The sequence below is a fragment of the Sminthopsis crassicaudata genome, chromosome 2 (genome assembly GCF_048593235.1).
Source record: "Sminthopsis crassicaudata isolate SCR6 chromosome 2, ASM4859323v1, whole genome shotgun sequence".
Classification (NCBI taxonomy): Eukaryota; Metazoa; Chordata; class Mammalia; order Dasyuromorphia; family Dasyuridae; genus Sminthopsis; species Sminthopsis crassicaudata.
In genome coordinates this window covers 672,385,438-672,409,134 of record NC_133618.1, presented here as the reverse complement: position 1 = coordinate 672,409,134, position 23,697 = coordinate 672,385,438, and the positions used below count along the sequence as shown (strand labels likewise).

At 43.9% G+C, this 23,697-nt stretch overlaps 1 protein-coding gene and 1 long non-coding RNA gene across 3 annotated transcripts in view; one reads left to right on the top strand and one right to left on the bottom strand.

The window, feature by feature from the left end:
- The window catches only part of MINPP1 (multiple inositol-polyphosphate phosphatase 1), a 27,368-nt gene extending 5,737 nt beyond the window's left edge, over positions 1-21,631 (bottom strand). The window contains exons 1-4 of the mRNA XM_074297074.1: positions 21,021-21,631; positions 16,109-16,306; positions 11,793-11,890; positions 8,229-8,362 (exon numbers count right to left, since the gene is read on the bottom strand). Coding sequence (XP_074153175.1) covers positions 8,229-8,362; positions 11,793-11,890; positions 16,109-16,306; positions 21,021-21,603 — 1,013 coding nt within the window. The 5' untranslated portion in view covers positions 21,604-21,631. The remainder of the gene's footprint in view (positions 1-8,228; positions 8,363-11,792; positions 11,891-16,108; positions 16,307-21,020) is intronic.
- On the top strand, positions 19,081-23,697 carry LOC141559044 (uncharacterized). Of its 2 annotated transcripts, XR_012487206.1 has the most exons (4): positions 19,081-19,212; positions 19,924-20,084; positions 20,187-20,331; positions 22,907-23,697. It is a non-coding gene; the product is annotated as an uncharacterized LOC141559044 (long non-coding RNA). The 2 variants fall into 2 exon arrangements; XR_012487207.1 differs by lacking the exon at positions 20,187-20,331.

Sequence of the window (23,697 nt, the reverse complement as noted above, 5' to 3'; positions counted from 1 at the left end):
GTAATAGCAAGAACCCTGTTTTTTTCCCCTTACAGAATATAGCCCTCATTATCCTTGGGCATACATTCAAAGCCTTCTACCGCTCTCTAAAATTAAGAATGTGGCCATGACTTAGAAAGGAAGGCCAGTGCCAGGTTTTTCTGCAGGGGCCCATCTTCCTGACTCCACAGCCGGCTCTGCTGGCTCCTATAGCACCTGCCCTGATAACCCTGCCCTCACTGACTGGCATCATACACCCAGCAGATCCTGACTGCAGGAGCTGGGCCACAGATGATGCACTATGTCCCAATTTGATTTTCACCAATGAGGAACCCAGATCATGGAGCATCTTCCTTGCTGACTTGATAATCTTTTCCCTCTCCCTCAACTCCAGGAAAGGACCACTTCCACTGCTTGGATGCTCCTTCTCATGGGCCTCACATCTGCCTGGCACTGTGCTTCAGGCCCCTGCCTGCTGTGACCTCCTCGGGACTCAATGGGCCTTCTCAGTCCATCCTTCAGCTGACTTGTCCTATATGTGTCATCTCTAATGTGAATGTGAGCGGAGATGGGCTTGCTTTTCCCTTCGCATTCCAAGCCTTTAAGCACTGTGCTGGGCACACAGTGGGCCCTTTTATTCACCTGAAGGGAAGCTCTGATTGGCTGCTACTCAGATCTACTTCACTTATTCTTGGTCTTTGTGCCACAGAGAGCCCAAACTAAACAGAACGTCAAACATTCTGACGGTGTTCAGCATGACTGTGTTGGATTGACTTTGCGGTCCTGGAAAGTAGAGACCACAAGCTTCATAATGAAAAGTGCATTTGACTGCAAGTCCTAGGAAAGTTCCGATTGCTCTGGCTGAAAGATGTCTGGTTCTCGACTCAAAAAGGAGAAAATGGAAATTAAAACATAGAGGGAAAAAAGTATAAGGACCTGTGCAGAGTCAAACATAGGCTGGTGAATTCACTTTCTCCTTAGACAAAAGTGAAATCTAATACAATACTGCTCTATATAACTATGGAAAAATAAAAAATAAAATAAAATAAAACCACAATAACCATCCCCACCAATCCTTGACCCACAGGAGGGTCCCAACCTTCATTCCATAAACTCAGTAAAAACAAGAATCGGCACTTCAACCAAGAAACCCACCTGGCCTAGGGGAGAGAGAGGGAGAGTGTGTGTGTGTGCGTGCGTGTGTGTGTGTGTGTGTATGTGTGTGCGTGTGTGTGTGTGTGGTTTTTACATGTAACTAATGTTCCATAATTTTTAAAAGTCCCACAAAGATTAAATAGCTTTTCAGAGCCCAAGATCACACAAATTCTTGGAATAATTGCATGAGCAATAAAGAACCAAACCAAGAACCAGCACAGGCAGCTCCTTCTGTAGATCACACTCATTTTTAAGTTGTGCTAATCCGCTAAGAACTCTGATGGACAAGTCTCAAACTTACACGAAATCTGGAACTGAGACCACTGCACGAAGTGCTTTTCTCAGGAAGCCCCCGTCTCCAGAGGAATGAAGCAGCATAAAGGCTTTAGGGAGAAAAGTCCCCTTTCTTCAAGGGCCTCCCAGCTGTTCTGCCCCCTTTCCCCATCTGAAGTACAGGCGTAAGGTATTCTCACCTCGACAGAGGGCAGCACGAGGCCCAATCAAGGCTGACAACCTGCCTAACCTTCAGATCAATCTCCAAGCAGAAGGGATGACCTTGGGAACAAATGTCTGCCTTCCCTGATGGTCTTCAAGGCCAAACAAGAGGCGCTCCATGGCCAGATACACCCAGGTCTATCTGGTCCCAGAAACCCTAACACCATGGTAACGGGAGTCAGAGAGTCAGATCCCACCCACTCTCGGTCACCTCTCTAGTCTCAGCTCCTTCCCCTCCATGATGAGAACATGGGACCAGTGGCCTCGGAGCCCTCCCGGCTCTATCTCCCAAGATCCAATTCGGAAATTCACCTAGTCCCGAATGTCTGAAGCTAAGCAAGTGAGGTCCAGAACCTGGATCCCTGGCCACACCAAGGAGATTCAGAAAGCTCCTTCGGCACCTAGAACAAGCCGAGACCTGCACCAGATACCTGGGATATGAAGAGAAAGCTAGTTAAGTCTGCCTTCAAAAACCGTCTACTCAACTGGAGGGAAATGATCCCAACAGAGCTAAGTGAGAAAAATGAGGCAATTTCCAGAGGGAAGCCTGAGTAAGTGAAAGGACCTGGGAAGGTCACCCTGGAGCTGCTCCTTGGAGGCCACAGTGGGGGGGGGGACACCCCATAGCTGCCCAGGGCTGCCTGTGGAGAAACTGACAGACATCCGGGCAGGAAACAGAACGCAGTTCAGTTGGGCTCAAACTGAAAAGTTCTGGAACAGGAACAGCATCAATCAGTTTGACAAGGAGACAAGTGCTCAGAGCAAACTGAAGCTTTATTTCCTCCTTGGGTCAAATCCTCCGGCTAGTGAGGTAGTCAGCACATATAGCACTTGGAGATTTATAATCTAGAAATAAAGATTCAACTCATCAATTCCAATGTCCACAGGCAGGCAGTTGGGAATGGAACTCAGGGGTCCACGGCTGCCCAGGTGGAGACAGGACAACTGAGAGTAGGAGCTAACGCCAAGGGAGCCGATGAGAGCAAAAGGGCACCCACAATTCTGGGGGCACAGGGTGGGGGAATGGTATCTTCCTTGAACTTCAAGAGCAAAATCATTCATGTCATTAAAAGCAAAACCAGACCCGCCCTGGCGTCCCAGAGGAGCAGGAGTGGTAGGACACGGGTGCTACAATAACCACAAACACCTATGTCTACGCTTTCAGGATCTTCAACTTTGAAGGCTAAAGACCATCTCCGGTGACGCAATGGGACTCCCCGTGAGCCAGACAGCCCCGACCTTCCTTTAACTACCATGTCTAGAAAATTCAGGATAATGATACCCAGGCAAGGCAACAGCTTTGATGGATCTGAGATAAAACAGCAATCCTGTTAGGATTCGGATTCCAGGAGGCTGCCTACAGGAGAGCACACAGGCCAGCCAGGCACCTGAGAGGGCTCCCCGGGGGAGCACAAGATTCCATCAAGCCCAGGGAATCCCTTTTCAAGGATTATAACAACAATAAGCAGCTAGTATTTATAGGGCAATTTCAGGTATGCTAAATGCTTTACGCATTCACTCTTTGGACAGAGGACCCCACATGGGGAAGGACTTCCAGCAGCCTGGGCCAGGAATTATGCCTACAATTATTCCTTTGCTCCCTGCCAAGAAGCCCACCTGCCCCTGGACTCCTGATACACTCAAGGAAAAGCATTTCTTCCCCTTTAAGTTTACTGATGTTTGTACCACATAAACACCCAGAGCTCACTCCTACTTTCCCATACACTCATACACTTATCTATCCGTGCACATTCATATCCATCTATGGAAGACCAGACTATACTTACTTCTCTGAAAGTGGATAACCTCTTCCTTCTTAAGGCCAAATCTTTCCATAGTTTTCTAATGTTATCAACTCATTTCTTAAACCACACACTATTCCAACCTCATACTGTCTAGTTATTTAAATAGTCTAAAACAATATTGATTAATATTGATACATCATGTAGTTTCCCTATTTTTCTCTTTTGATTAAATCTATTTTCGCTTTAACTCTGTCTGAGATCATGATTATTATCCCTACTTTTTTTCACATAACAAATTCTACTTGATTTTTATTTTATTTTTGTGTATCATTCCCTTTCCCTCCTGACTTCTCTACTTTATTTCTACCTCACTTTCCCATTACTTAACCTACCCTATACCTCAAAAGATCCCTTTCTTTACCTCTCTCTCCATTTTTACCTAATTCTCATTATTAATCTTTATTATACCTCTCCTTATCCTATTCCCTCACCTTCTTATTTCTTTAACAATTTAGAAGACTTTTATTCCCTTCTAATTGTATATATATTGTTTTCTCTTTAACTCAGACCTGATGTGAATAAGGTTCCCTCTAAAAATCCCTCCTTTATCCTTCCCCCAATTCCCTTAGCCTCTTAATTCTTTTTAAAAAATTATTATTAAAGCTTTTTATTTTCAAAACATATGCATGGATAATTTTTCAATATTGACCCTTGCAAAACCTTGTGTTCCAATTTTCCCCTTCTTTCCATATATATATATATATATATATATATATATATATATATATATATATATATATATATATATATATATATATATATATATATATATATATATATATAATTATTTTGCACAAGAAAAAATCAGATCAAAAGGGGGAAAAATGAGGGAAAAAATGCAAGCAAACAACAAAAGAGTGAAAATAGTCTGTTGTGATCCACACTCGTTCCCACAGTCCTCTCTCTGGGGCAGATGGCTCTCTCCATCACAAGATCTTTGGAACTGGCCTGAATCACCCCTTTGTTGAAGAGAGGCACATCCACCAGAACTGGTCCTCATATAATCTTGTTGCCGTGTGTAGTGATTTCCTGGTTCTGCTCATTTCTCTTAGCAGCCAGGGCATCCTGCCCCCTGCTTCCACACTCCTCAGCCACGTTCTGATTCTTTCTCACCCAGGGCCACATCTCAGCAGCACAACTGGGCCTCGCGTCCCTTATCAGAACAAGTTCCCTCAGTCTTCCCCAACTCAGATGCCACTGCCTGGGCTAGGGCCGGGGCAGCCTCCCAACCCAACTAACCTCAGGGCTCTCTTTCAGGGAACTAGCCTGGAGATGTTTACAATTCACGTAGGCCAAACCTCCTTGTATCTTTCTTCAGATCAGGCCCAAGAGGAGCCGTTCACCCTGAGGCCCTGCTTTGTCTGGTTTGTGGGGGAGGTCTGGCAAACTTGCAATTTTCTGCCCTATTCCAACATCTTCCCAGAATTCTTTCCCAGACTTAAAATCTTACACAACTTCCACAGGAGAGGAAGGATTATTCATCACTTTCCATTATAAAAATAGAAACTCTCAACTAGATTATAAAAATTTGACTAAGAACACACATTACCTCCGGGTCCCATCACACCAGCTAATTCTGGAGCCTCTAATTTGGCTGTCTCTGAAGCAACAGGTAAGAAGGCATCTTCCTTATGCTTCCCCACCTCCACCCCAAGAATGCAGCTGCTCCCCCTCTCTAGGACCTATTTTCACTGCCAGTGTAAAGAAAGGTCCGGCCAGAAGGCGCCTTTGCTGACGTCCATGTCTTGATGCCTCTTCTACTTCCTGGAGCTCTAAAAAATGTTTGTGGCCTGAAAGATCAGCCACTTGCTCATCAGCCTCATGAAGCCCCTCCCTGGTCCATAACCTCTCGTCATCTAGCATCCATCCTGGAGTGCTTCCTTTCCAGAGGCTGTGTTCCAAAGTCACCTCTTTTTCACCTGAATCAAACCTATTAGATATCAAATTCTATAATGAATTTGGACCTTCCTGTTCATCACATGTGCCCTAACCTTTTATCTTAGTCCTGTTTCCTTGCACTTAATAGTTTATAATCTTTATAAATCAAAACACATTAAAAATGACAACGAAGGCTGGCTTTTCTAGTGCTACAGCTCTTCGAAGACAAAAATCACTTGGCACCTGAGCACAGTGCAAAAGAGTGCTGACTCTGGAACCCAAGAAGCTGGGTTCAAATCCCAGCTCTCCGTTAACTCCTCACTTTGTGGCCTCTCTGGGATTGTTTGCTCATCTGTAAAAGTTGAGGCTTGGATGCAATGACCCTTGAAGGCCAGCCCCCAGATTCTACTTCTTTCATAAAAGGGTAGCTGCCTCTGGCTTCCTTCACGTGTCACAAAATCCCACTTTCCCAATACTCCCTAATGCTAGAACCTTCTAACGCTTTCTCGGACACCAAGATTGCTGCAAGACTTGGGGAAGGTTCTGGAAGCTTCTCAGTGTCTCCAGGCACTGTGCCTAAAACTGGAAATTGCAGAAAACTGTAGTCCCTGATCTGTGCTGACAGAGAAGCTATCCAGACCAATGAAATCAGTCAATCACCAAGTATTTTTAAAGCCCCAGTGACACACCAAGCACAGTGAACACTTCCTAACACCCAATCCTACCCCTAAGTCATGGGACAGCAGACTCAGAGGTGGAAGGGACTGATATTTTCCACATGATAAAACTGAAAGCCAGGCAGCCTAACAATAGTGTTATGGTATTTCTAAAGACTTTTAAAATATTTTTCCAAGGAGCATTTTTTTGTTGAGTCAAAAAGTTGTTTCTTTTACTTTTTCACATATGTATTTTATACCTTTTAAAATATTAATGATGGGGGCAGCTAGGTGGCTCAATGGATAGAGCACCAACCCTGAAGTCAGGAGGATCCGAGTTCAAATTTGACCTCAGACATGACCTAGCTGTGTGACCCTGGGCAAGTCATTTAACCCCAATTGCCTCAGAAAAAAAAAAAGAAAAAAAAAAGAAAAAATATTAATGATGAAACACACAATGCTTAGATTTTTAAATCCATTATTCATATAAAAAAACTTAGTTAACAAAATGTGTTACTATCCAACCCCTTTTGTAATACCAAGGAGCTGGAAGTTGAGTGGATGTCCATCAGTTGGGGAATGGCTGAATAAATTGTGGTATATGAATGTTATGGAATATTATTGTTCTGTAAGAAATGACCAGTAAGATGATTTCAGAGGGGCCTGGAGAGACTGACAGGAACTGATGCTGAGTGAGATGAGCAAAACCAGGAGATCATTATACATGGCAACAACAACTGTTGTCAACTGTGATGAACTTGGCTCTTTTCAACAGTGAGGTGATTCAGGCCAGTTCTAAGTGATCTGTGAGGGGGAGAGTTGTCTGCACCCAGAGAAGGCTGTGGGGACTGAGTGTGGATCATAACATAGTATTTTCAACCTTTATTATTGTTGTTTGCTTGTTTTTTCCTCTCATTTTTTTTCCCTTTTTGATCTGATTTTTTTTTCACAGTATGATAAAAACAGAAGAAATGCACATTTAACCTATACTGATTGATTGCTATCTAGGGGCTAGGAAAAGGAGGAGGTGGGAGGGAAGAAGGAAAAGGTTTTGGAGGAGTCAATGTTGAAAACTATCTTTGCAGGTATTTTGAAAAATAAAAAACTATTGTTTTTTATTTTTTTTAAATGTGCTAATAGGATTTGATGCCCCAATGTCTTAATACAATCTAAAAATATCTTTATTTCAACAAAGTAGACCAAAAAAAATCAAATGTTCACCTTCTATTTGCAAATTCACGCACAATAATTCTGAGTTGTTTGTTCCTTCTCTGAGTAATTCACTGCTCAAAGATACAGGACTTCATTTCTAAGTCACCAACAGAGTTTTTGGGCCGAAGCCTGATTACATACAGTCTTTGAATAAAGTCAAATAATAAAGAAAGCTGAAGCCCAGAGCCAGGCCTGGAGAGCGGGCACTTGTACAAAAGCAGGACAAAAAATTCAATTTGGTGGCAGAGATGAGAAGGCCCTTGCCCACCAGTATTTACACAACTAGATACGACCAGGGAGAGGGAGTGTATGGAGGGGAGGGGCACATGGAAAAAATGTTTCTCCCCATTTCCAGGCTCCTCCTAAAAACAGTACAAAGGAGCAGGGACCCTGATTTACACAGCCATATTCTGGAGAGGTGACAAACCCACCAGACTGAAAATCTCCAGTCTCCTTAGCCAAAGGGTGTTATCTAACGAGGGAGAAGATGAAGAAATGTGAGAAATGTGTTGTTTTTCCTATTTCTACTAGGCCAGAGATTATTTAATTTTAAAAGAAGGAAAAATTTGTGAGTCAGAGGCTCTCAAACTGAATTCTTCCTTGGCTACTCCCTGTGTGTAATAATCTTGAGTCTTGTCACTTTACCTCTCTAGGAGCTGATGACGTGTTGGGAGTTCCACCAAGATCTAGGCCAGTGAGTTTGCTCCTCAAAGATCTCTCATGTCAGTCTCTCTGTCTGTCTTCATCTCTGACTCTGTCTTGTCTGTCTCTGGCTTTGTAGTCTAAACTTGATTCCCACTGCTAACAGTAAGGGACCATCTAATAACCACTAGGGGGCAGAGCACACATTTCATTTATACTGAATAACCCCAAAGGATCATCTAAGAAAGTTCAAAGGTATCTAAATTTAAAAAAAATAAGTCACAAATGCACATGTGTTGTGATGGACCTCTCAAAACAAACAAACATAAAACAAAATAATCTCCTGAAAAGGCCAGAGTAAGACTGCCAATGACTGAGCCATTCCTTGTTTTTCAAACTGACTCACCTTTGTCTCTGTTCAACAGCTTCATCCAAATGATGAAAAATGTCCTGAAAGAGGCTGCAACTGGACCGACTATTGATCGTGTAGCCATGCCCTCTTTTCCAATACTGCTTCAGGTCATTCAGATATTCCAGCACCTGAAAGGCACATTTTTAAAAGCTCCATTCTATTTTTCAAGGTCACAGTTACTTTCTCCCTAACAGACCAGTTATTGGCAGGTTCCTGAGCAGCACACCCACCTGAAGGGGCTAAGCTGCAGAGGAGCGTGAGATTGGGAGCTGCTGCCTCACCGAGGCAGGGACAAGACTCTTCTCAAGACCCTCCTGGAAAGGGCAGCTCCATCTGCTTAACCTCAGGTCCGACTACCAACCATACTCTTAAAAGAGAACGATGCTATATCATAATGGATTACAATTCTGCAATCAAAATAGATTGAAACAATATTAAAAGTATCTATTACTAAGCTGTGTCCGTCCAATCTGAGGTCCCTCAGTGCTCCACAATCACTTCCGGTGCAGTCTTGTGTGTGTATGTATAGATACATTGATAGAGACAAGACAGACAGACAGAAGTAATAATCATTTGCAAATCTGGTCTGACCGAGAACAACCAATACAACAAAAAACACTGTAGGCGCCGTTACCTTGGGAAAGAAGGGAAACCAAAAATCTAATGTGCAGTCAAAAACTGATCCAGATACTGAAGTCTAGAGGCAACTTTTGGAGAGTGAATTTGTCTTCCTGGCTAATGCTTCTAGTTTGGCCTGCTCATCCCCCTGCTGTGCCACAGATTTCTCTTCCTACCTGAGGAGGCTGGGCTGGGTCACTAGAATTGCTGTACCCACATCTGAGATCCAAATGCAAAGCAGTTACCGCATTTTAACTTGAGGATACCTGTGATTTCATCCGTATGAGGTTCTTCTGGATGAGCAGACTTGTCTTGGGTGTTCCCGGCCAGTTGGACAGTGGTCCATCATCCCAAACTTCCGGGTTCTTCTACAGTCTCTTAATGCAATCCAGCTATATTTGCTTTTAATATTTCAAGGCTCCCTGTTACTCACTGAAAACCCCCAACGCCCTAACAGACTATCCTTATAAATTTCTGTGGTCAAAAACAATTCGCCACCTGGTGGTGAACCAGTAAAGTGGTTACAGGTTAGATGGGCTCTCATGGGCTGCCTTGAAAAATCTCACTTTCCTTTTCCACACAGTTTCCATGGGAAACTATGTTCTGAATCCTAAATAACCATTTTGCAAATGAAAAGGATCGATAAAAATCTTATCTACATCCAGAGAAAGAACTACGGAAACTGAATGTGGATCAAAACTTAGCATTTTCACCTTAGGTTTTTTTTTTCATGTTTTTTCCCCTTTTGACTTTTCTTGCACATGACAAATATGGAAATACATTTACTAAAACTGTACATATTTAACTAATATCAGATTGCTTGTTGTCTTGAGGACAGGAGATGGGGGGAAGAAAAAATTGTGGAACAAAAGTTTTGGTTTGCTTTTTTTTTTTTAATAATAGCTTTTCATTTTTCCAAATATATGCAAAAACAGTTTTCAACATTTACCTTTGCAAAATCTTATGTTCCAAATTTTTTCCCCTCCCCCTATCCAGACAGCAAACAATCCACTATAGGTTAAACATATGCAATTTTTTCTAAACATATTTGTCATGCTGTACAAGAAAAGCACATCAAAAGGGAGAAAAAACACAAGAAAGAAAAAAGAACAAGCAAACAAATACCACCACCTAAAAAAAAAATGGGGGGGGGGGGAATGGTACTACACTTTGATCCACATTTAGTTCTCTCTGGATGCAGAGGGCTCTCTCCATCACAAGTCTATTGGAATTGCTCCAAATCACCTCACTGTTGAAAACAGCCACATCCACCAGAATTGATCATCATATAATCTTGCTGTTGCTGCGTACAACCCTTCTCTTAGTTCTACTTACTTCACTTAGCATCAGTTCATGTTAAGTCTCTCCAGGCCTTTATGACATCATACTACTGATTGTTTCTTCTAGAATAATAATATTCCATAATATTCACATACCATAACTTATTCAGCCATTCTCCAACTGATGGGCAGCCACTCAATTTCCAGTTTCTTGATACTACAAAAAAGGCTGCACAGATATTTTTGCACATGTGGGCCCTTTTCCTCTTTTTTTTTTTAGATCTCTTTGGTATAGAGACCCAGTAGAGACACTACTGGATTGAAGCGTATGCACAGTTTAATAGCTTTTTAGAGCAAGCTCTAATTGCTCTCTAGGATGTTGGATCAACTCCACTAAGAATGAATTAGTGTCTCTTTCCCCATATCCCCTCCAACATTCATCATTATCTTTTTCTGTCATCTTAGCCAATATGAGAGGTATGAAGCAATAGCTCAGAGTTTTCTTAATTTGCATTTCTCTAATCAATAGCCACTTAATGCATTTTTTCATGTGACTAAAAATGGCTTTAATTTCTTAGTCTGAAAATTGTTCACATAAATTGATCATTTATCACTTAGGGAATGGTTTATATTTTTGCAAATTCGAGTGAATTCTTTATATATTTTACAAATAAGGACATTATCAGAAATAATGAATGTAAAAACATTTTTGTAGCTTTCTGCTTCCTTTTTAATCTTGGTTATATTAATTTAATGCAATCAAAATTGTCCATTTTGCATGTCATAATATTCCCTACTTTTTCTTTTTCCATAAATAACTTTCTCCTTTGGAACACAAAATCTTACAAAAACGAATGTTGAAAACTATCTTTACATATATTTGGGAAATAAAATATTATTGAAAATTGTTTTTAAAAAAAGGGATCTGCATATAGAAAAATATTTAGAGCACCTCTTTTTTGTAACAGTAAAGAATTAGAAACTAAGGGGAAGGAAGAAAGAGGTATTTGTCCATCAAGTGGGGAATGATTGAACAAATTGTGGTATATGAAATAATGGAATACTCTTGTGCTATAAAAAATGATGAAAAGGGCAGTTTCAAAATAATCTCGGAAGAGCAACATGAACTGATGCAGGAAAATGTGACTAGAAACAGAAATACAATTTATACAAAAACAACACTGTAAAGATAAAAAACTTGGAAAGAATGAAGAATGCTGATCAACATAATAATCAAAGTGATTCCAAAAGACAGATGAGGAAGGCTGCTATTGACCAATTGACACTGAGGTAAAGGGCACATTACAGAATGTGACACATTTAGGAGACATGGCAAATGGGGTATATTTTGCCTGACTATGCATATTTGATAAAGGTTTTGTGTTTCTTCAAGAGAGATAGAAGAGAAAAAAGTGAACTCAAAAGTTTTAATTTAATAATTAATTTATCCAGCTGTCAAGAATAAGTCACATACTACTGTTCATTTGAATCCCTTTTTAGGAGACCCATTCATTAAATGGAAAAGAAGCAGAAGCACAAAGGTCTCCTTACCAGAATACTGGGTTCCATGTTGGCCAGAACAAAATCAAGCTTCTCACCATGTCTCTCATTTTAGAAGTTGTGCCTGAGCAACTAACATAACTGCAAAATTAACACTTACCTTAGCATCATCTGTGTCAAAGACATCGCACCAGGGGGATTGAATGTCTCTAATAGCCAGGTCAAATGAACAGGAAAAAAAAGCAACTTGGATTAAATCTGGTAAAAGAAAGCAGAATGTTTTGAGTTATAATTTTTTCTATTAAAAAAAAGTGGAATGTTAGTATTTCTTTGTAAAATAAAAGTGTTGGACTCGATCACTAAAGTCTTTCTAATTCTGAAATTCTACGATTCTGTAAGTTGTACTAAAGCAAGGCTTTTTTTTTCTAGTGGGATCAATAAAAAATGGAAAGTTAAATTCCATTTTTTATTGGAAAGTTAAATTAAGAGTCAAATTCAAGGCTAAAAACAAAAACAAACCACAGCTTAATTTGCCTAATATTTAGGGTTTTTATTTTTAATTATAATTATACACACAAATAGAAAGAGAGGATCACACAAAGAAAGAAGGTGGGGAGACTATTACAACAAGTCAAGTTTAGATGATCACTTGAATCAAGATGTTATCTGCAAAAACAGATATTTCGAAGATAGATCTGCTAGTCATCAAAGGTAGAATTAAAGATGAAGGGAGAAGGAATTCAATAAAACTACCAAGAAATAGGGGTGATTAAGAAAATGAAAGTTATCAGAAATAAAAATTTAAAATTCATACTTAGTATTTTATTACTAAGGAAGTTTTAATGTTGAAAATTTGCACCCTATTCTGACTTATTTTTTGTCTCTAAATTGCTGATCTACTGATATTATGTATAGTGTGTAGTTTTGGAGGAAAAAGAGCAACTAATAGACTGCGATTTGTGAGGTTTTTATTATATGTGATAAGTACCAATATTCACAAATCTATTTTGTCAGCATTATGATGGGCATATAGCTGGGCAAATGTAACCTCTGTGGACTTCGGGTTGCTCATTTTTAAATGGATTTTGAGGAGACCTAAAGTATAAATGCATTTATCACATCCTCACTTGAACTTCATTTCATTCATATTTCCCAAATCCTCTTCACTTCAGGACTAAACCAAAGTAAATGGAGTCAGTCCCCTACCATCATTTCTAAGAATGATTTGAAATTTAGAATTATCTCAAGGTCTGTCTATAGATCGTCCTGAGGCTGATATTTCTGCTTTTCAAGCTGGGGTGGGGGTGAGGAGAAGGAGTGGCCTTATAGAGACTTATAGAGATGGTTCAATGCTCTTCTAACACATCGAGAGAAAACCCTGGAGGCTAGCTTCAAAGGAGAGCTAAAGAACTATTACTGTCATTACTGGAGGGATTCTCCACTCCAAAGAGACCACAGGTCTGCAGAATATAATAATAAATAGAAGTACTTTGGGATTTGGTTTTGCATTTTGACCACTGATTTTATTAATACAGAGAAATTCCAGCATAGAAAGCCCCTTGACAAATGCAGGCTGGCAGCCATTCTGCAATTTTTAACTTCAGAAAAGAGCCCGGGGCAGGAAAAGCTTGAGCCACCCAGTGGCAGTCCGGTGCAGGAGACAAAGTCAGAGAAACCGGATTCACATCTTACCTCTGAAACATCTCTGCTGGGTGACTCTGTTAGGAGTAAGAGTAATAAATAATAACAACTCAGTCATTGCTAGCCTTTCTCAAACCACCAATTTCAGCACGGCTTCCAGGGAGATTTAGGAAGGTCCCACAGTCTTAGAAGAGTACAAAATTTAATAGAAGGAAAGAGATGAGAGGATTGGAACAAGGAGAGGGAGTTCTCAACATTGTATGTGCAAAATGAGAGGATGCTGGTGGTAAAGAAGAATGGCACAGCCAAACTACAGAGCATTCTAAGCTCAGGAAGCAGGCTGCATCCAACAAAGGGCCTTCTAGAACCTCCTTTTCTGAACTTTACTAACACTGATATGCAAATGAGTGTCGCATCAAAGTGATTTTAAAATATTTTATCTTCTTAAGAGCAAAGAGATCTCTCCCCTAAGTTTTTTTTTTTGGTCCCCTTTGAACTAAAATTCTACCCTTGCAACAAATTCCAAATTAGAAGGCCTGAACTCGAGAATGACTACCAAGTGTTTGTAGTAGGGAATTAATTCCTTGGCACCTCACAGAGAAAACCTGTTTCATCATGTTACCCTTCAGGATGTCAATCATGTTAGAAAAGTGGATCCTCCTCAGTATCACTTTCTCCTATCTGATAAATTCCTCACTGCTCTTCCTGCCCACCCTTGCTCAAATCACTATCTTAATCTACTATTCCAGCCTTAACATTTCTGTACTCTACCACCTCTAGTGATGTCTTACTGCCCATCAAGTAGGGACATCTTATAAATAGCCAACTTTTCTAACCTTCTTTCCCACTATCTCCGTTCACATGCTCCTAACAAATCCCACACTTGTCATGGATCACCCTCATCATCTCTAATTAGTGCAATCTTTCCTTTTCCCTAAGGCCAGACTCAGTGTTACAACCTCCAAGTAGCCTTCCCATATTCCCCGGGCTGAAAGTCATTTCTCAATTGAAACTGACTGGATGCCCATCAATTGGGGAATGGCTAGATAAATTGTGGAATATGAATATAATGGAATACTACTGTTGTTTAAGAAATGATGGGCAGGCTGATTTCAGAAGACCCTGGAACGACTTACATGAACTGATGCTGAGTGAAGTAAATGGAACCACAACACTGTACACAATAAAATTGTGATGATCAATTATGTCAGACTTGGTTAGTAGTACTGTGAGCCAAGATAATTCCAAAAGATTGGTTTGGCAAATGCTATCTACATCCAGAGAAAGAATTATGCAGACTGAAATACAGATCAAAGCATACTGTTTTCACATTTTTAAAAATGATTTCATTCTTGTGGTTTTTCCTTTTTGTTTTGATTTTTATTTTACAATGTAACAAATATGGAAGTATGTTTAAAGTGATTGAACATGTATAACCTATATCAGATTGCTTGCTGTCTTGTGGAGGTGAGAGATAAGGAAGGAGAAAAAAAATTTGCAACTCAAAAATCTTACAGAAGTGAATATTGAAAACTATGTTTGCATGTAATTGTAGAAAATAAAACACTACTAAGTGGGGAGGGGGGAAGTCATCTCTCTCTCCTCCTTTTTCTCAAAGTATTTTATCTGGAGTTAGCCTTTTGCACATCTTATTTCTGTAATGTCCTCCCCATCAATGATGGTCTTACCATTCAACTATCTATACTTGCTCATAACCTTGTCATCCTTGATTTCTCCCTCTGCTCTAATCCACCTGCCCAAACAATTATCAAATTCTATTTCCCAAATCATTCATGAAGATCCTGGATCTTCCCAGCTGACTTTGGGGACACATAAACATCATCACAATTCAGATATTCAGCACCTATCACCTGGACTATCTAAAAGATGTCTCCACCTCTTATCTCTTCCCACATCAATCAACCCAATACACTACTGCAAAACTGGTGGTCTAAAAACCAACTGCTTGGTATGGCAATCACAGCCTTCAATCGTTTCTCTCTCTACTATTGCTTAAGCACTCCAACTACCCAGCCCTCCAACCACCCAATCCTTTCTGGTCTACAAGGCTTACTCAGGCTCTTTCTTGTGAGACACTGCCCATTAGATATCTCCTTCCCCTTACACTCTAGATTCAGGCCATTTTATATTCCATTTGCCCATTTGTAACACCCTAACTCTCTGTGCTACATTTATATGTATCCGTATCTCCCTAATAGAATTTACTCTCCTTAAGGACAAAGGCTGTCTTATTTCTCTTTGTGTCTCTCTGGGCCCTCACAACAATGCTACTCCATAAATAAGGGTTCAATAAATGTGTGTTAATTGAATGGATAAGTGCTCTTTCCCAAGGCTATTTGCTATTCTTAAATATAAATGCCTACAAAAATTAAGATCTAAGATTTCTAAATAGGAATTACATAAGTGAATTTCCAGGGCAGAAAATGTATTTACTTTCAAGTTCTTTAATAGGAACAATTCTGAATCTCACCCATAATGTGTAGTACCAAGAAAGTTAGGGAGGCAGCACAAAGTTCAACAGTTTAACATTAATATAGTGAGGAGCTGAGAGGAGAGGGCAGTTGTTTAGGATAAAAATGGACTAATTCTTGAGGTAATGAGTACTGAGATCTCTGGTGATTGACTCCTGAACTTCTAGCCTAGGAAGGATAAGAAAATCCAGTTTTCTAAAATAAGTAGATAAATGAATGAAGAAATGACAAAAAAACCAACCCCCCCCCCCCAGAGATTAGCCCTGCAGGCTTCCTTGCACATTGTAGAAAATTAACAATATTTGGTATTTAAAACACAAATAAATATAAACAGGGACCTTACCTGCATTTAAATCACTTGTTGGCACCTGCAAAACAGCTGCAACTTTTTTAATAATTTCCTGCATTTCTGGTCCATTTTTGAAGGCTTCTACATGATGAAGAGCTGAATCATTCTTTTCTACCTCAACTTGGAACTTTTCACAATGATCAAAGAACCTCATAAGTTTATCATTTATCTTAGGTGCCCCAAATTCCATATCTGAAAGAGAAAACAAGAAAGGCAAGTCTTACAGGTAGGTACTGACACTTAAAACAGTTTCAGTGTAAACAGTGAAAGCCAATAACCTCTTTATTTGAATGATTGGATTAAATATTCATAGCTGATAGAAAAGCTCAAGATAGGCAATTTAACAACGCCTCCATTTGTAATAATTGTGGCTTATTTATTCATCTGGGGCAAAACAGACAAGTGAAGTGCTTTTGGAGTGCATTGAGATCACATAAGATATGTACTCTCTTTCAACAGACAGATGCTCCCCTACCAATCTTATCTCAGTGTCTCAGCATGGCACGGAAATACAAGGGCATGGCAGGTTCTACCCTGATATCTGGCCAGGATAAGAGCTGCTGTTCTAGAGTAGCTTGCTGAAGCAGCCATCTCCCTGGTAGGATTGAGGCCATAAGGATTTTGTGACCTCCAGATTGAGGACATTACCAGAGATGATTTACCAGCTTTTCTTTTCTTAGTTACCTGGAATTCTAAGGCAGTGACTATTACTGATAGGCTCAAAGACAAAAGTGATATAAAAATATGAATTCATTCCAGATAAGATTAACATCATCTTCATTTCTGGCAACAAGGAAAGATCCCAGACTTTTAATTGCAACAAGAAGCTGAGTAGTTCTCAAGAAATAATAATAGATTTCTTTCAAAAAAGCAAGCAGTTTTCCTTAAGATGATTTCTTTTTCTATCAAGACTAAAGGGGGGAAAAGTGAATAAAGGTAGCCTAGCCATGAAGATCTCAAACTGTGCTAATTATATAAGGTGCTAATTATCAAAACAATCTGATCCTGAGAGAAATAGGATGGAGGATAAGTAGAATAGATTAGATACTTAATATATATAGTAGGTAAAAGCTGTAGTAATATAGTGTTTGATAGATACAAAGATCAAAACTTTGGGGACAAGAACTCACAAAAACTGTGAGAAGGACGGTGTGACGGAATACTACTGTGCTTTAAGAAATGATAAGCAAGATGGCTCATGAAAAAAGACTTACGTGAATTGATACAAAGTGCTGTGAAGGATACCAGGAGAACACTGCACATAGTTATCAGCAACATTGTACAATGATCAACTATGAATGACTTGGCCATTGTCAGCAATACAAAGATCCAAGTCAATTCTGAAGGGCCTGTCATGAAAAATGCTATCCACCTCCACAGAAAGAAATGATGGAATCTTAACACAACTTGAATGAACTTGCTATTGCGGGTGTTTTTACTTTATTTTTCTAGTTTTTGATCCGTGTTTTCTTTTGCAACATGAGCAAAATGGAAATGTTTTGCATGACTATACATATATGGTAGTCTACACATGTGCAGTCGAGTGAACCACACTGACTCCATCTTGGAGCTCGATGCTAACTCAGTTCCCTTTCCATTCAATTAGAGGCCTAACCAACTTTTGTCTTGTGAGAAAACTTTATTCAATTATGGGAACTGTGAGAAACTTTATTGAATTCTTTGAAGTTAGCCCTGTGTGATTGGGAAGCTGCACCACCTCTACTGGCTGCTTAGAGATCCTAACCAAGTACTATAAGAGGAAAAGATAACGATAAATGCTGAAGGAGATGCGAGAAGACTGGGTCAATGCACTGTTGGTGAAGTTGTGAGATGATCCAACTATTTTGCAGAGCAATCTGGAACTATGCCCAGAGGGCTATCAAACTGTACATATCCTTTGACCCAGTGGTGCCATTACTGGGTCTGTATCCCAAGGAAATCATAAAGGAAGGAAAAAGATTCACATGTGCAAAAATATTTGTAAGCAGCTCTTTTTGTGGTAGCAAAGAACTGGAAAAGGAGCAGATGCCCATCAATTGGGGAATAACTGAAGAATGGTACATGAAGGTAATGGAATATTATTCTATAAAAAATGATGAAGAAGCTGATTTTCGAAAGGCCTGGAAAAATTTATGAACTGATGCTGAGCTAAATCACTGCACACGATAACAGCAAAAACGTGTAATGATCAACTATGAAGGACTTGATTCTTCTCAGTGGTTCAGTGATCCAAAGCAATCCCATGAAACAGAAAATGGACAGAAAATGCCATCTGCATCCAGAAAAGCATCTAAGGAGGCTGAATGTACATCAACACATGCTCTGTTGACTTATTTTTCCTGTTTTTCTTTAATCTCCTCTGTGATTTTCCCCTTTTGCACTGATTTTTCTCTCCCAAGATGATTCATAAAGTGTGTGTCTGCTCTGGCCCCTAGCTGAGGTCCCAAATAACTTGAATCCATTTGCTGAGAACTCACTTTCTACCCCTTCTACTTGCCCAAGGAAAACCCCTCCCCTGGGCATCCCACTCCATCCTGTCTTGTATCATACTGGTTACTTCGCTGCTGCCTACAAATCCATCTAAGTCTATCTTCTCCAACCTTAAAAAAAAAAAAAACCCTCTGGAGACCCCCCCCCCATTCTACCTCTTCTCTTTCCCCGTCCATGTCTCCTTGAGAAGGCCTTCAATGCCTCCACTTATTTCCCCTCCCTTTCTGAACTCTGGTTTCTTATTCAACTGAAACTGTTCTCTCAGCTACTGCCAAGTATCATGCTTACAGAGAAAGGGCAAAACATACAATAAAATCCAGAGCTGAGTTTAATGGGGGAGAAAACTGCACACACTTGTCTACACACAGCTGTGTAACCCGGAGATAATCAGCAGAGGAATGGCACCGCCTGAGTCAGAAAGGAAGCCAAGAAGTGGGGAATGGGGAGTGGCAGGGAAGGGGGAGTGCCAGTCCAAGTGCCAGGAGTCCGGGGATGGGGGCAGAGAATGGGAAGACATGAGACAAAAGTAGTAAAGAATTGGGTTATAAAAGCTTTTTAAGGCCGAGGTTTTCTATTTAATGCTGGAAGTCATGAACAGCCACTGAAAGGTACTGAGAAGGGGGATGACGTGGTCAGACCTGAAGTTTAGGAAGGTCACTGTGGCAGCTAAGTGGATAACGGAGCACAGGGTGGGGGCCTGAGGCCAAAACCAATCAGAAAGCCCCTGCACAAGCCCCAGTATGAGGCGCTGTGAGGAGGGAAGGGAGAAAGGACAAGGCTATGGCAGACACAGGTTGACTTCACGACCCTAGCCTGCCCTAGGGCAGTTTCTCAAGGCAAAAGCAGCTTCTGAACCTAAAGGGTGGAGGACTGAACATGGAACAGCTCGATAAGCCACATCTTCCTGTATTGGACTTCTTATAGCCAATAAAACTAGCAGAGCACGAAGGTGGAATAGGGCAGATAAGGGAAAGAGAAGAACTACAGAAGCCGGCAAAGTGTTAAGAGAACACTGAAAGAGTCAGGGGCGAGATTAACAGATGTGCAGGAAAGATGCAGGTTCAAGAAAAATGATCACTACTTGGCAGTCAGGAGGCCCGTTCCCATTCCGGCTCCTCTCCTTAGGGGGCAGCCTGAGGCAGGTGACCTCACCCCCGGAGAGTCTCCGTCTACACCTGCCCCAGTCTGGCTCCCACGCCCTCCCTTTTTCGGCCCTGGTGCAGCCTGCCCTCCAGGCCTGTGCGGAGTCCTTCTCCTCTCCCATCTTCCCCTGGGTAAGGCTGCTCTTCTCTCAAATTCCCTTTCATTTCCTATCCCAGTCTCCAGAAAGATCGTGAGCTCCTCAAGGCCAGGAGCGGCTCCCGGTCTCCAGCATCTCTCTCAGGTGCAGCGACAGCTCCGTTATCTCCGCCCGCAGACTGTGGGGGACCGTCAGTGGAGCGAGCAGCCCGTGTCTCTCCCCATGAAAGTTCCATGCTTGGTGAGTGCAGCGTGGGGCCCAAAGGGACTACTTAATAAAATGATTAGTGGCTCCTTGATTTAATAAACGTGTTCATACACGCAGCGCTCCGGGGGCTCGAAGCCTCCCACCGTGGCAGCTCCAACAAATGACCAACCACAGGGCAAGGCTCTTGATGATAAGTCCAAGGTCGTCTGGGGAGAATTTATGGGCAGTGACAAAATGGGGAAGATAAGGATGCCCCAGATGGGCGAGAGGCGCCAGGCGGGTGAGATCATGGATCCAAAGTTTATTATGACTACTAGTAATAACCATCTTCCTAAGCCTCGGCTTTCTCATCCATAAAATGGGGCTGATCCCATTATAACCACCAGGGTTACAGCTTTCTCAAAACAAGCTCATGACCCGGGCAGCGATGATCTCAGCACCATCTCAGTGAGTTACAGACATTTTGCAGATGAAGGAAAAGGATGAGAGGTTCCTAGAGCGTCGGGACAGAACGCCAGGCCCCGGTCCTCCCCCCATTTGCTCCCGGCCTCGCTGCCCACCCGGGATGCTCTGGAGCAGGTCCTAGACGGGTACCGGACGTCTTCGCCGGAATGTGCCAAGAGTATTTCCCGCCTCCACTATGGAGCAGCAGCCAGGAGCCCCCTCCACTTGCCCCACCGGCCCAGCCCATGACAAGCGGGGCAGAAAGCCGCACGCGCCAGGCTTGCCGAAGTCCTTTCTTCTGACCCTCGCTGAGCCCTAGATGCACTCCCCTTCCCCCACCCCCCCCCCACCCCCCCCACCCCCCCCGCCAGCCGAAGGGGGCCGTGACCGTGGGTTTGGGGGGGGAGCTTCCCAAGCCCCTGCTGACAGAGGGGTGGCTACCTGCGGGGGGAGGGTCATCTCACCCACAACGGCTGCCCCCGCCCAAGGTCTCAGAAAGAGAAACAGGCCAGGGAGACCCCCTACCTTCGGGCTCGGGCTCCGGGAGGCCCGGGTGCAGCTGCGCCCAAAGGCCCCGCGCGAAGGCCACGGCGCTGTCCACACAGCGCGGCTTGGAGCTGGTCACGAGGCGCACGCGCGCCAGGCCGGCGCGGTCCAGCAGCGTGGGGAAGCGCGCGGCCAGGCGGGTGGCCAGCAGGCGCATGTCGCGGCGCCCCTTCTCCACCAGCTGCCCGTCCATCCAGTCCTCGTAGGCCAGCGGCCAGGCCGCCAGCGCGCCCGTCAGCCCGGGCCCCGCGCGCAGCAAGCCGCGCAGAGCCCGCAGGCGGCCCACCTGCTTGGCCGTGGGGTAACGGGTGCCGTGGCGCACCAGAGCCACGAGCTGCAGCGGCGCGCACGGCCCCGCGGGCGCCCCGGCCGCCGGGCCCGGTCTCGCCACATCCTCATAGCGGCTCTTGGTGCCGAAGTAGGCGCTCAGCGCCGACGCCCCACCCGCGGGCGCCTGCTCCGCCAGGGCGCAGGCCGCCGCGCAGGCGAGCAGGACGGCGGCGCCCGGGACCCCGAGCCCCCAGCGCCGCGGCCGCCGCTGCCGCCTGCTCAGAGCGAGCATCGCGACCGGCTACTCTCGCCGCACTGGCGCTTCCGCGGGGCTGGGCGGGCCTTCCGGGCCCGGGGCCAACCGGCTACCGCCCGGGGCGGCGCAGGCGCAAGGACGGCCGCAGGCGGTGTCGGGCTCCGGGGCGCCCGCCCCCGACCCGCCCTCGCCCCGCCCCCGGCCCCGCCTCACGCGGCCCCTTCTAGAAGGGAGGGTCTTCCAGACACAGGGGTAAAGGGCCCGGGCCGCTCCCGCAGGCCCAGGTGCGCCCCAGACTCGCAGCCCCCGCCTTGTGCGCCCACTCTAAACCCCGATAGGAGACTGTCAGTTTGGGAAAGGGCGCCAAAGAGCCCCCCGGCCCGGCCGCGGCCGATGAGAACAAGGGCGGCCAGTGTCTCCCGCCCAGCTCGGGCACCGAGGTCCTGCCTGGCAAACCTGCAAGGGCTCTGGCTCCTGCGGGGAAGCCCCGCGCGGCCCTGCCCAGGAACGAGGCTAACTCGCAGGGAGAGAACCGCGGTCTGGCGCCTTCCTACGCCAAGCGGAGACGGACGGTTCGGAACTCGGCGCGTCCTCCCCATCTCCGACGCTTCCTCGAGCTTGCGCACGAAGAGGCCCCGGACACAGTCTTTCCTTGGGAAAGGAAACTAACAAATGCAGGGGGAGTCTGGAAACGGTAACAATGGGCTGCGCGCGCTACTTTGACGCCCAGGGCTTCCCGGTTACCGAGCTAGGCTGGAAGGGAAGGGAGGGAGCGGCTCAGGCTTTCGCTGGCAGGCCCGTAAACTGTACTGTTATATTCTTGTCCGTCTGCCCGAGCATATTGTGGGTGCGTCCTTATCAGATTAAAGTGAGCCGAGGTCTCTGAGATACCTGCACGGGGCCGGCCACGACATGATCGTCCCTAGATCTGGGCTGTCTCTCACGGGTCGCTGTTTCTTGGGCCAAACAACAGGAACAGGCCTTGTCTCACATCTTAGGGGTCGCAGCCGCCCCGTGGGCACTGGATGAGAGTGATGGGAAGCAGGGCGCGGCTTGTCAGTGACAGAACAGCGATTGTGAGCGTGTGGGGATGGCGCGGAGAGTGTGACACTGTGCCAGAGGCTGAGATCCCTCCTTGGTGCGGGATTACTATTATGCCCCCCTCGGGCCTCTCTGCGGAGCCCGAACTCTGCGAAAGAGGCATCTCTGAAATATGTGGACGGCTTCTATAATAAAGGAGGATCTGCTTTGGTTTTAAGTGGGAGCAAGGATTTAAACCAACGTGCTAACTCAGATCCTACATCCCACCACACTAACATCTGTCCGCTTTCTTCCTTAGTTATCTTACCACTCAAGCCTAGGAAGGGGCATTTCCGAAGTAAATGTGTGGAAAACGCCATGTTCCCACGAGCGTTCTCATTCCAACATGGCTGGATCCCCTGTTCAACGAGCATCTCGATGCCAACGTTTTCCAGCTCTACATATATCTCCAGGCATAACCTCCCTCCTGAGGCCAGGCCCACATTTCTGTCTTTTGCACATGGAGATCATGAACATCTTAAACCTAACGTGGCCAAAACGTAGCGCTCCTTATCTTTCCCATAGAATTCTTGCCTCCCGCTTCCTGTCACTGTTAGGGCCCCAAGGGTTCCTTCAGCCACCAAAACTCCTCACCTGGGTGTCGTTCATGCTCCTCACTCCCATCCACCGTCCAATCTTGTACACTTCTCTCCTTCCACCTTGCAAGCACCGCTCCAGGGCAGCCGTCATCACCTCACGCTTGAAGCATTGCAGCAGCCACTCTATCTGCTACTCAGCTGCCAAAAAGATTTTCCGAACCACATGTCTGGCCATGTCACCTCCCTTATTCAATTAACCTTCGGAATCCAATACTTAATGTGTAACAAGAAAAGTGGATTTACACACATACATTGTATCTAGGTTATATTGTAACACATGTAAAATGTATGGGATTGCCTGTCATCGGGGGGAGGGAGGGAGTGGAGGGAGGGAGGGGAAAATCTGGAAAAATGAATACAAGGGATAATGTTATAAAAAATTACTCATGCATTTGTACTGCCAAAAAAATTTATAATTATAAAATTAATTAAAAAAAAAAAAAAAGAAAAA